Source organism: Mastigoproctus giganteus, chromosome 5 (assembly GCF_048544385.1).
Source record: "Mastigoproctus giganteus isolate SK-2022 chromosome 5, ASM4854438v1, whole genome shotgun sequence".
NCBI classification, from domain to species: Eukaryota; Metazoa; Arthropoda; class Arachnida; order Uropygi; family Thelyphonidae; genus Mastigoproctus; species Mastigoproctus giganteus.
This window is the reverse complement of record NC_143579.1, coordinates 147,003,049-147,015,548: the sequence shown is the minus strand read 5'-3', so window position 1 is coordinate 147,015,548 and position 12,500 is coordinate 147,003,049. Positions and strand designations below refer to the sequence as shown.

At 37.3% G+C, this 12,500-nt stretch overlaps 1 protein-coding gene across 1 annotated transcript in view; it reads left to right on the top strand.

The window, feature by feature from the left end:
• The window catches only part of LOC150085753 (uncharacterized), an 84,702-nt gene that overhangs the window by 10,457 nt on the left and 61,745 nt on the right, over positions 1-12,500 (top strand). Inside the window, exon 2 of the mRNA XM_090374219.1 lies at positions 7,750-8,044. Coding sequence (XP_090230345.1) covers positions 7,750-8,044 — 295 coding nt within the window. The remainder of the gene's footprint in view (positions 1-7,749; positions 8,045-12,500) is intronic.

Here is a 12,500-nt window from a genome sequence, read left to right as displayed (position 1 = left end):
TCACTCAGAAGCACTAATGGTAACTTGCCCTAATGAACGCTTTCCATAATGGTCAAAAATGGTCAGGTTACCTCCACTTGAATCCCATGGGAGCTTGAACCCCCTCAAAAATGGAGGGGTAACCTAACCTTTTTTCTTTAGAATCATGGGTGGACTAGTGCATAAATTGTTTATTAACAAAAGATTAATTTTTTATTACTGTACTTTTATTTTTAAGGTCAGGTTACGAGATATAACGAAAAATAAAGAAACCTTTTCCTTTTTTCGTAACCAAATCTAAATCAACAGTATAGTAAAAACACTCATGAACTCCAAAAATCTGCTTTTAACAATGAGAAAAAAAAAAAAAGCATAATGAAGAACATAAAAATGAACAGAACGAAACTTTTATTAATTTAGTTTTCATCAAAATATCAACTAACGTTTTATTTTCCTTAAAAATTTCTTTCATCTTTAAAAGATTCATCACTACTATTACCTGTTAACCGTTCATCACAAAACTATTATGCACTTCTTTACTCATAAATACACATTATAATGCCAACCAATGACTACACAGTAACTTGTCGCCTGTCGCATCCACCACCAATCATTTCATCATTTGCCACGCCTACCTGTCAATGAATATATTCTTCTCGATTTCGGCTCCAGACCGATAACACCTACCGTCTGTTTACTGAGTGAGCAGCGCTAGAGTCTGGTGTCGGGAAACTAATTTTCTGCATAAGTTGTCTGACATTTCTCATCGTTCTCGTGTTGGCTTTCTTTACCTTAGCCATCAGATTTTCCAATTAAATTTAGAAGACCTGTCTTTGTCAACAGATATTCATGGAATTGCCACAACTGAAATTTTTAAAATTATGTTGCATTAATAGTATTCCTTTATCTGAATCTACATTCAGTCAATTTCTTTCCTTCATCCACTGTGTACTGATCAATAAAAATGTACACTGAACATTAGCATTATGTCCTGCTAAAGTAAAAAAGAACATTGAAACCTTTACAATTCCGAAATTCAATATTTTGACATTCATTGAAAAAGTAACTCAATTTTTCATGAGCCAATCTTTCAGTATCATTACAGAAATTACCATTACTGCATTTTATGGTGCAATTTAAAATGAAAGATTTTAAATTGCACTATTGATCAAAAAATTTTGAATCATCAATATCAACACCATTTCGTTTCAAATAGGAAGGATGCAAGGGCAAATGACTTGAATAGAAAAATATCACGAAGGCAATAACGACTAGTGAGTCAATAGCAGGGATTAAAAAAAAAAAAAAAAGCACAAAAGCTTAAAAATACAGTGTTATGCGAGATTTCCACAATTCTCAAACCGTTAGAGCAAAACCTTGTTGTAGAAGTACTGTGTTCTGCGAGGACTGCTACAATTTATCAATCATGTTAGAACGAAACCATGTTGTAGAAGTACCATGTTATACGGCGATTGCTTGTATCCCATCAGCATTGAGCCTGCTGAACTCATTCAAGGCCTTATACACCTCAATCAGATTAGCTCGCAGGTGCCTAGTCTCCAGACACTGCAGTTTGCAGAATTTAAGCCTTTCTTGGTAAGAGCACCCCTTTATTCTCCTCACCAATCTTATTGCCCTTCTCTGTACTTGTTATAGCAACTCTACAACCTTCCTAAAATGAAGCCTCTAGAGCTGTATGCAGTTCTCAAGGTGTGGCCTGACAATTGCCTTATACAAAGGAATAATCACCTTCTTTCGACTAGCAAAATTCCTGTATATCATTGACAGGACCCCATGACCTGCTCTTGAAACCTGTCTGCACTGCTCAGAAAACTTCATATCTGACTGCACAATTACCCCAGGTCTCTTTCATTCTCTACCATCCTGAGTGTAATTACCACACAGCTGGTACATTTCTCTGGGGTTACCCATATAATTGAAGCACTTGATGAATGGCTGGAAATAAAGCAAGCCATCTTGTTTTGCTGTAGTAGAGAAGTTCCTTATATTCAATGTCCGTAATTTGACAAAATTCTTTTATTCCTCAGTCCCTACTGTATAACAAGAAAAGTAATTACTGTAAACGACAGTTATAGTGATCACTGGTTATTAGAATCAGCAGCTTTAGAGAATCAAATTTCAAAGAACTGATTCAAATTAATAAAATGCACTACATTTTCATCATTTATCAGAATCACATTTTCGGTTATAAGAATCAATTTTGAATGCCTCTGTGATATTTTTCTGAAGCACATTTCTAGAAGTCACAACCATAAAACAGTAAAAACAATTTATTTGCAGTTTTCGGTTTATTCGGCCTTTTTGTTTGTACAATCTAATATAAATGGGCGGTTACTACAGCTTTAACAGGAAAAGAAATTGCCCGCCCTGTTACTGATAATTTTGCCAAGGTGGAGGAAAATGAAGGTGAACCCAAACAAATTCTAGTTACAGAACAGCAAACTCATGAAGCTATATCCATCCTGAGGAGATAGTTGGAAGAAACTAGTGCAAGTGACCTTTATACAATATTGAAAAATCTATAAATAGACTTAGTCGAGATAATTTAAAGAAATCTAAAATAAGTGACTATTTAAAATTATAATCATATTACAAAGTGTTATATTTAATTAATATGTATATTAATTAAGCTATGTACATAAGTATAAATTTATTTTTATTTTGCTAACCTTATGGATAATAATACGATATTCTTCCAATTTTCACCCACATTTAATTTGAAATAAACTTTGGCAAATAAAATAAATTTTGAAATAAAATTTGGCAATAAAGTGTAAATTTGTGTTTTATATCTTTATTTTTATAGTCTCTGGATAATATTCGTAAATTTTCGCTAATTAGAATCTCCGTTTATTTGAATCAAAATTCAATTTGCAAGCTTTCACAAAATTCAATTTGTGATCACTATAATCACTGCTTACGGTATAGATTTTTAAAACAATAGATTCTATATGAAATGGAAGAGTATTCATTCTGCAATGAACGCTGTTATTCAAGATGTGAGCAAGACAACCAACACCCATTAAGGAAGATGTAAGCCCATTTTTCAACTTGTAAAAAACATTGTTCCCAGTTTTTGTTCATTCGACCACTAAAATTAGTGTTACAGTTATCACCTGTAAAAGATACATTTTGATGCGATGTTCGTTCAACACTTCCAGTATGATATTTGATACCATGGTTGACTGTTCGTTTTATACACTTTTTAAATCTGATAATTTGGTTTGAATTCCTCCATTCTTATAGTCTAAAGTATTGAATACAAATTGGAAACAATTTTACTCTACCATGATTACCTGCCTCTCTGAAATAGAAAATAGTTTATCTCCGAACTATTTTCTCTTATAAAAATGTCACTGAAATGTAAATTGTTACTTTGATTCCAAACATTGTTTTATGCTTCTTCTTCTTCTTCTTTGGTCCTTAGCTGGCAGCTGGGGGAGGCGGTTGGCCACGCAACCAGTATGCTGCTGTAGGTGCCGCAGGGTTTCGGACTTGCTCTGTGATGTTCTTCCATACCTTACGATCCATGGCTTCAGTCCTGGCCTGGTTAAGGTCGAGACGTCGGCTCTTCAAGTCATCTTCCACTTGCTTGGCCCACGTTTTCCTAGGCGCGGTCCATTGGATGCTCCATTGGGTGGGTCGTTGTCTCCAAAGGAGTGTGGATGGTATTCTGTTCGTGCCCATTCTACATACGTGGCCAAACCATCTGAGCCTTCGCTTCCGGATTTGGTCGGCACTGGTTGGTTGCTGTTGGCATCTGGCGCGGATGGTATCATTAGTGATGCGGTCGCGAAGAGAGATGCCCAAGATCTGCCGCAGGCATCGCATTTGGAATACCTCAAGTTTGTTCAAATCTAACTTGAGACAAATCCATGTTTCCGATCCGTAAAGAAGAATGGGCAGGATCAAAGTCCGGAAGAGTCGGATTTTAGTCTTTGTGGAAATGTTGGTCCTCTTCCATAGACACCATTTGAGCGAGGCGAACGCAGTGGCCGCCTGTCCAATTCTGCTGTGGATTTCCATGGTGGATGCAACTTTCTTCTCCTGGACCAGCGACCCAAGGTATTTAAAGTCCTGCACTTGCTCGATCTGGACGCCTTCGAGATAGATGGTGGCTTGCGACCCATCTGTTGTCAGGGCCTTTGTCTTACCAGCATTGATCTTCAAACCGTATGGCCGGGCAATGCGGGCAATGTCGTAGAGGATGTCCGTGGCTTCAGCGTCGTTACCGGCAAGGATAGCACTATCATCAGCAAACATCAGGTCAGTCACATAGTGATCCTTGTCATATTGTATGCCCTGTCTGTTTCTGAATGCTTGCCTCATAATGGCGTCGACCACGATGTTGAAAAGCAATGGGGAGGCTACATCCCCTTGGCGGACTCCAGTTTGGATGGTAAATTCCTCAGATAAATCGTTCTGGATGCGCACCTGGCTGGTTAAACCGTTGTATGCAGTTTGGAGGAGTGTGATGACTTTTCGAGGTACATGTTCAACCTCTAGTAGTTTCCGTAAGGCAGGCCGGTGGACACAGTCGAAAGCAGACTTAAAGTCAATGAAAACAATGACGGTTCGCTGTTTTATGCTTATCTGACTCCAAATGATCCAAACTGATTTACAGTCCTTATCTTACTGTAAATCAGCAGGACCTTTGTTGGCAACGGATATTGCAGAACTAAATATAGTGCATTTAGCTTCCTGCAGACTCTTTCCAGGTACAGATGCAGGAAATTTTCTTTGCAATTCACTACTAAATTGAGATTTTATTTTTGGCATTTTGGATAGGGCGTTATTCTGAAATATTAGAAATATTTACAAAGTTAATAAATCTACATTTAAGTTTAAAAATTTTAAATATTCAATATAGTTTCTTATTATTATGAGCTCAGGATTTTTTTAAATAGCTACCTTTATTTTTTTGTTTCAATTGGTGATGATATGTACACTTTTAAATATTAAGAGAAAACTTAGAATGCAATGACATGAAATGTCAGTAAAACATTGAGGTTAGATGGAATTTTAATTTTCGTGGCAGTTCTCTGCTGAAACTTCTCAGAAGATTCAGAGAAGTGTAAATATAGAATATACCAATTAGATTTTATGCTTTACATGAATGTTGTTCATAATTCAGAAGAGACAGGCGAGATTATTATTCAAAACTGGTGAAGGTGGAAAAATTCCAAAAACTATTCCTACCACCGGAGTCAGATACTTGCTAGTCCATGCAAAAAGACCTCAGCTGTTGAAGCACGTTAAACACAATACTATTGCTTGATTACCCACAAGGAATGGGAAGAAGCTATGAGGGATGCCGTTTGAATGCAATGTAAGCAGAGTTATTAGCGGGCCGAATAGTTAGCATAAGTGTGGCAATTATTTCTTGTTTGGACATTATTTTTCATTGTCCAGAAAATTCCGGACAGTAATCAAAATCCTTCCCAGATGAGTGGCACCTAGCCAGAACAAGCTTCCATCCATTGATATGGAAGTTAATAATTTGAATAAATTAAAGGAAGAACTAGACAAACTATTGGAGGAGATTTATATGTGAAATGTGTGTGTGTTTTTTTTTTTTTCCTTTGGCTGGTATGTGCTGTTTTTTTGCATCATTTGCAACTGTTAATACTAATGATTCAAATTTCTTTAACTTCCTCAATTGAGAAGTTAGTATCACATTGGCACTGCAAGGAATTCTTAATCTGATCAGCTTCCAAGCTCTTGGTGGGTCCACTACCTTTATGAACTTTTGATATTATGAACAATCATTCTTCACACTGGATTTTGATTTTGACTTTGTTTTTCAAACTCCTATCCTGATCTTAAGATCTGATGTTAAGTGTACCCCATCCCTGTAGAAGCAGTCTCTCCTGTCAACAACACAGACCAGGCTGAAAAAAAATTCTACTCCTTGAGCCTTGCACAGTCTCTCCAGGGCCGAATTGATCAACATGGCTCTCATCATATACTCCCTCCTATCGAGTCTGGGCAGAATTGCAGGCACTTTCACATTCAATCCTAACTCGTGACTTTTTTTCAACATTGACCTGTACTTGTTGAGTAAATCTGCAGATCTCTTACTCTTAATGTCATTAGTTTCAAAGTATACAACAATATCACCTTTTGTGCCCTTAAAAGACATCTGCTCTACAATGGCATCAACTTTTGCCCCTGGTAGACATACCCTGGTCCTGTTCCACCTACCCTTCTTGCATAGTATATTCCCCATCTTCCTGACAATAGAGTCACCAACAATAACTAATTCCTTTGCTAACATGCTATCTCTTATACAACAGTGGCAGAAAACATAAATTGGGTTCCACTCAAGAAGTTGCTTCACATTAAACCTTCACATGCAATTTCCAAACTCTTCTCAAATGTTCTTGGCAGGCTTCTGCTATTTGAAATAAGGTTGGCTGACACATTTCCACCCCCCTCCCAGAAGAACTAGACAATAGCCATCATTAATTCCTCTTGTTAAGTTTTTTGCTTATCTTTTGCTTAAACTTATTCAGCATCTCATTGATATATTCTTAGACTTAGAATTATCATTGATAATTCTTACACTTAATACTGCAAGAAAACTGTTGATGCCATCCTATGTGCTAGCCTGTGGAATAGAGGATTGTTGATCATATTTGATTCTTGATTAGATATGATCAACAATAAGACATTATTATTAATGTATCTTTGTTGATATGATGTGAACCCATCTGGCACAACGATTAGTGGATATTTATTTAAAATCTTTTTCTGTGACCCGTCCCTAAAAGGAAAAATCCACCGAGGTTTAATCAAGTCTCCTTGTAGGCCACTCTGTTGAAAGTCTGCTAATTCATCTGTTAGGTAAATAAATGTTTGTCAGTTTTGTAGAGAAATACTGAAGTTGTAGTGGAGTGCCATTCTCCATAAAGATAGCTTCCCCTTTATTTGGGCAATATGTGACTTTGGGAAAAGCAAAATTTTGATGCATATTGAGATATATTTCTGAATTCATGCATTTTAAAATGTATAGCCAGAAAGTTCCACCATTCATCCTTCTGAACTAACTTTAGGATGACTTTGGTTCTTCTCCGCTGTTTCTTATGGATCCTGTAATCCCCACTAATCACTGCTGTGCCTGTTAAGAAGGCCTCCAACTCGAAAAATGGTTTCATCTGACTGAATAATGTTCTTTGAGAAACTCTTCCAGACCTTGAAACCCATAGATTGGGTTTCAACTTTGGTTCTGTTTCAAAATTTTACCCAGATACTGTAATTAATTTCTTTTATGACTTTGTAAACAAGGCTACCTTAACATTCTCATCAGAGACAGAAGTGGATGGTTTTTATTGTGTTTTATGAGCCACAGATCCAGATCTTGTTTGCAGTAATTAATGGATTCATAATGTAATTGCATTCATACTTGTTTTACTTAACACCATCTCTGAACAAGTGTTGATACCCATCTGCCCAACCATTACATGCTTAAACCAAACAAAATTATCATGCAGAATATTAAATGTTATCAGATTCTCTAAAAAAATAAATAAATATTTCAAATACAGTATTCTATTTGATTTTGTGCTTCTACAGTAGCATTTAACAATACGTAGCAACTAACTGATTATCCTATATATCTCTTAATGTAATATAGGCTTGCCAAAGATTCTTTTGTTGGTATGGGATTAATGCTTAATTATAGAATATATGAAATATATGAAGCTGCATAGTCAGTATACCCTTTCATAACTTTTAATTTGGTTTTAGCACTGACGTTGAAGATTCAGTGAAAGCAGAAAATTGTCTATTATTAGAGGCACCAGATAATGGCTCCACTGGATATCTTACTGTTCCTGCTTGCCAGTTACTGTTATCATCCCAAATATCCCATCAGATACAACACATTTCTGTATTATCAGAAGCCAGAGTTATTGAAGTATATGGACACCATGGTGAATACTTAAAAACAGTGAAGAATGAGCTCTTAGAAGTGGTTGATGATATGGCTGTCTTTAGAGGAGATATTGAATTTGACCGGCCACTCACAGTTTGTTCCTTAAAGGTATGTACAAATATGAATATAAATAAGCCCTTTAAAAGTTTGTTGTTTATTTATAATTCTATGAAAAGTTTGTTGTATTAATTAACAATTAATTTTGTTTTATCTCAATCCTGTGTAATTAATGCATTAATCAGCTTTGAGGTTCTTGTGTCCATATTAATTAATTAAGAATATTTATGGACTGGTCAGAAACATAACAAGAAATTAGTAGCTCCTGAGCACTTTTTCCACATTTCAAAAAGCAGAATGTGTTTTGTTTCACTTTTTTTCCCCCCATGCTATATTCTTGGTGCAGTAGATTACACTTGGCTGCATTTTGTTTATCTCGGTAAGTTGTATTTATTTCCTCTCATGCAGTGTCTAAAGCATGCATCTTATTCTGTTATTGAATATAACTAACTACAAAATATTCTGATGGAATACTAAGCCCTCGTTGGATTTCATGTTAGCATATTCCAAATATAGAAAAACAGCCTCTTCAGTTTCCTGTGTAGTGTTTTCTACAAAAAGAATTATTTGCAATATCTCAAACAAATTACCATTTGTCAATGTCATATTTAAATTAAAACATAACCCCCCCCTCCTCCCAAAAAAAACAGTAATTCTGTCAATAACTGGACAGACCAGTTATACTTCTCATGTGCACCTGCTCTTAAATTAATTCCATGATGAGAGGGGGAGGTGGTATCTGTCATGTATAGTTCTTGTTTTGCTTTTATTAGCAGTAGAAGGGAGAGACTCAATCACATTCGGCCACTTGATGTCAATGTGTTGATGATCCTGCTCAAGTTCTGACAAATTGAATAGGTATTTTGCATCAATGTTTATACGTGAGAAATTCTTTAGGAAAGGGGATACCAGAAGTTAATTAAACTCTTAAGAGAAACTAAATACAAGCCATCTGCCTCAATCACCCATGGAAGCAGCTTATTCCAGCAATTAACATGCTGACTAAAATAAAATTTTCTGCAATTCATTCTTAATCTTTCTCCCAGTAATTTGAATTTATGGCCCTAGTTTTGGAATCATTTATAACAGTGAAAATTTCAACCTTGTTCATTTTACTTTCACCTCAGAGCATAATAACTCAATCCCAAAGCTCACTCTTGTGCACCAGGCAACACAGCAGCAATCTTCGGGGCAGAATGCACTGGTCTCACAGAAGCTAGTTATTGTCAGTGACTCGATTGTTGGAGAAATGGGAAATATATTGTGCAAAAAGGATAGATGGAATAGGAGTAGGGATGTCAGGCAGGGGCAAAAGTTGATGATGTTGTAGAGCAGATATCTTTGAAGGGCACAAAAGGTGATATTGTTGTACACGTTGGCAATAGTGACATTAAGTGTAGAAGATCTGCATTTTTTTTTCTTAGCAAGTACAGGTCACATAGAAAAAAGGTCGCAAGTTAGGACTAAATTTGAAAGTGTCTGCAATTCTGCCGACAGACACAATAGGAGGGAGTATATGATGAGAGCCTTGTCAATCAGTTCAGCCCTTGAGAAATTGTGCAGGACTCATGGGGTAGCATTTTCCTCAGCGTGGTCTCTGCTTGTTAACAGTAGAGATTGCTTCTACAGGGATGGGGTACACTTAAATAGAAAGGGTGCAAGAATATTTGTTGATGCTATCGAGGCAATGTTAGGTGGGTTGGAAAACTGCTAGTTTGGGGGGATTCACAGACTAATAGGTATAGAGTAGCCACAGGCAGAGGTGGAAATGATTCTTGCACTGCTTTTATTGGAATGAGCAGCAGCCCGGAAAGCAAGCTGCTGGGGATTGCAGGAACTGCTGAGTCATGAAACAAATAAATATATGAGCTATGTTGAGTAACTAAGAGTAAGAACAGGTGCATGTACACTTGCATATACACTAATGCTAGAAGTATAGTAAATAAAATTGACATATTTGAAGTGCTGGTCAAGACATCAAAGGCAGATATTGTTGGGATATCAGAGACATAGTGTCACACAGATATAAACAGGGCAGAATTGGAATTTGGGGAGTATAATGTGTACAGAAAGGTTAGACAGGGTAGGAAGAGAGGAGGGGTTAGTTAAAAAACAAAATCTAAGGAAGTTCATCCAATTGATGTTGGAGGACAATGCAATGTTGAGTCTGTTTGTTGTGACTTAAGCACTGGTAAAGCAAAAATGAGGGTAGGAGTTTGTTATAGGTCTAATGACTCTGATAAGTACAATGAACAATTATACAGAGAAATAAGAGTGGGCCAGTGCACTGATATGAGATTTATTCAAAGAGGTAAAGGTGACTTCAGTGGTCTCAGAGACTTTTTTAAGTTCTATACAGTGATACAGGGATCAACTGATGATGTTGCCAACAGCAAATTGTAAATGGGAAGCATTCAAGGAAGTAATCTTGGAAGCTACTAGGCTTTTTATTCCAACTAAAAAATGCTATTCTAGGTTTAGGCCCAAATGGATGTCAGATGAACTAATGAGACTTGTGACAGAGAAGAAAAATTTTTGGGATGCATATAAATTATCAGATGATACAGAAGCCTATGGTAGATATAAGCTAGTCTGTAATCAAGTCACAAAGGAGGTTAGGCAGGCGAAGACAAATTATGAGCAATCTTTGGCAAAGGATGCAAAGAAAAGACTTCTTTACTTATATAAACTCTAAAAGGAAGTAGATGAATCAGATTGGTCCACTTGATATGATTGGTTCGACTTTTGAGGACTCTGCTCAGGTAACTGACAAACTGAATGAGTATTTTGCATGTATATTCAGACATGAGTAGTTATTCAAGGAGGAGAGGGCCAGATGTTTATCACACTCCAGCAGGGTGCTTAATGATTTTGTAATAACTGAGCAAAGTGGAGGAGAAATTGTTGAAGTTAAATATGAGAAAGGCATCTCGGGTGGATAGGATCTATCCAGTTATATTACAGGAGGTAGCAAAGGATTTAAGGAAACCCTTAGCCGTAATTATGAGAGCATCTTTGGACTCGGGAAGTCCGCACGAACTGGAGGTGTGCAAATCTATCTCCAATTCACAAAGGAGGATTAAAGGGTCACATGAGTAATTACAGACCTGTTAGCTTGACTTCTGTTTCAGGGAAAATAACGGGTTAAAGAAGCATTGCAGGATCATCTAGACAAGACAGCGGTAATAATTCATGCACAGCATGGGTTTGATAAGGGGAAGTATTGTCTGACAATTTGATTGGATACTATGATGTGGTCACAAAGGAACTGGATGATTATGGGCCTATATGAGAGCTTGAAGGACAGGGTGGATGCCCTCGAAGGATCTAAATTGAGGGGCCCATCAAGCTTTCAGCTGCCCACATCAACGCCAGCACTTTCACATGACCATCACGCAACACAGCAGCAAACCCCAAGGCAGAACTCGCTGGTCCCACAGGAACTAGTAGTTGTTGATGACTCTATTGTCAGGGAAACGGGGAACATGCTATGTAAAAAGGATAGGTGGAACAGGACCAGGGTATGTCTTCCAGGGGCAAAGGTTGATGACGTAGAGCGGATATCATCTTTTAAGGGCACAAAAGGTGATATTGTTGTACACGTTGGCACTAATGATATTAAGAGTAGGAGACCGCAGAATTACTTCACAAGTATAGGTCACTGATGAAAAAAAGCCGTGAATTAGGATTGAATTTGAAAGTGTCTGCAATTCTGCCCAGACACGATAGGAGGGAGTATATGATGAGAGCCTTGTCGATCAATTTGGCCCTGGAAAGATTGTGCAAGGCTCAAGCCAATTTTTTTCAGCCTGGTCTGTATTTGTTAACAAGAGAGACTGCTTCTACAGGGATGGGATACACTTAAATAGACAGGGTGCAAGACTATTTGCTGATGCTATCTCGAGGCAGTGTTAGGTGGGTCGGAAAACTGCTAGCTTGGGGAGATACAAGGGTTAATAGATTAACAGTAGCCACTGGCAGAGGTGAAAGTGATTCTTGCACTGCTTCTATTAGAATGAGCAGCAGCCTGGAAAACAAGTGTAGGGTATTTCAGAGACGGCTGGGAGTCATTATGGTACAAGTAAACATATGGGTTGTGTTAGGGTAGCTAAGAATAGGAACAGGTGCACATATACTTGCATGTACACCAATGCTAGGAGTTTGGCAAATAAATTTGATGAATTTGAGGTATTGCTCAGAACATCAAAGGCAGATATTGTTGGGATATCAGAGATGTGGTGTCACACAGATATAAGGAATGCAGAACTGGAATTTGGGCAGTACAATGTGTACAAGAAGGATAGGAAGGGAGGAGGGGTTATGCTATTAGTTAAGAAACAAATAAAATCCAAGGAAGTGAAGCCAGTCGACATCGCTGGACAGTGATGTCGACTGGCTGATTGTTTATTTGTTGGATGATTGTTTTCTACATCAGGATGTTCGGGAGGCAACTAGAAGGAGTAATATTCTTGATCTGATTATCAGTAGTGATTCTTCATGCATTAAG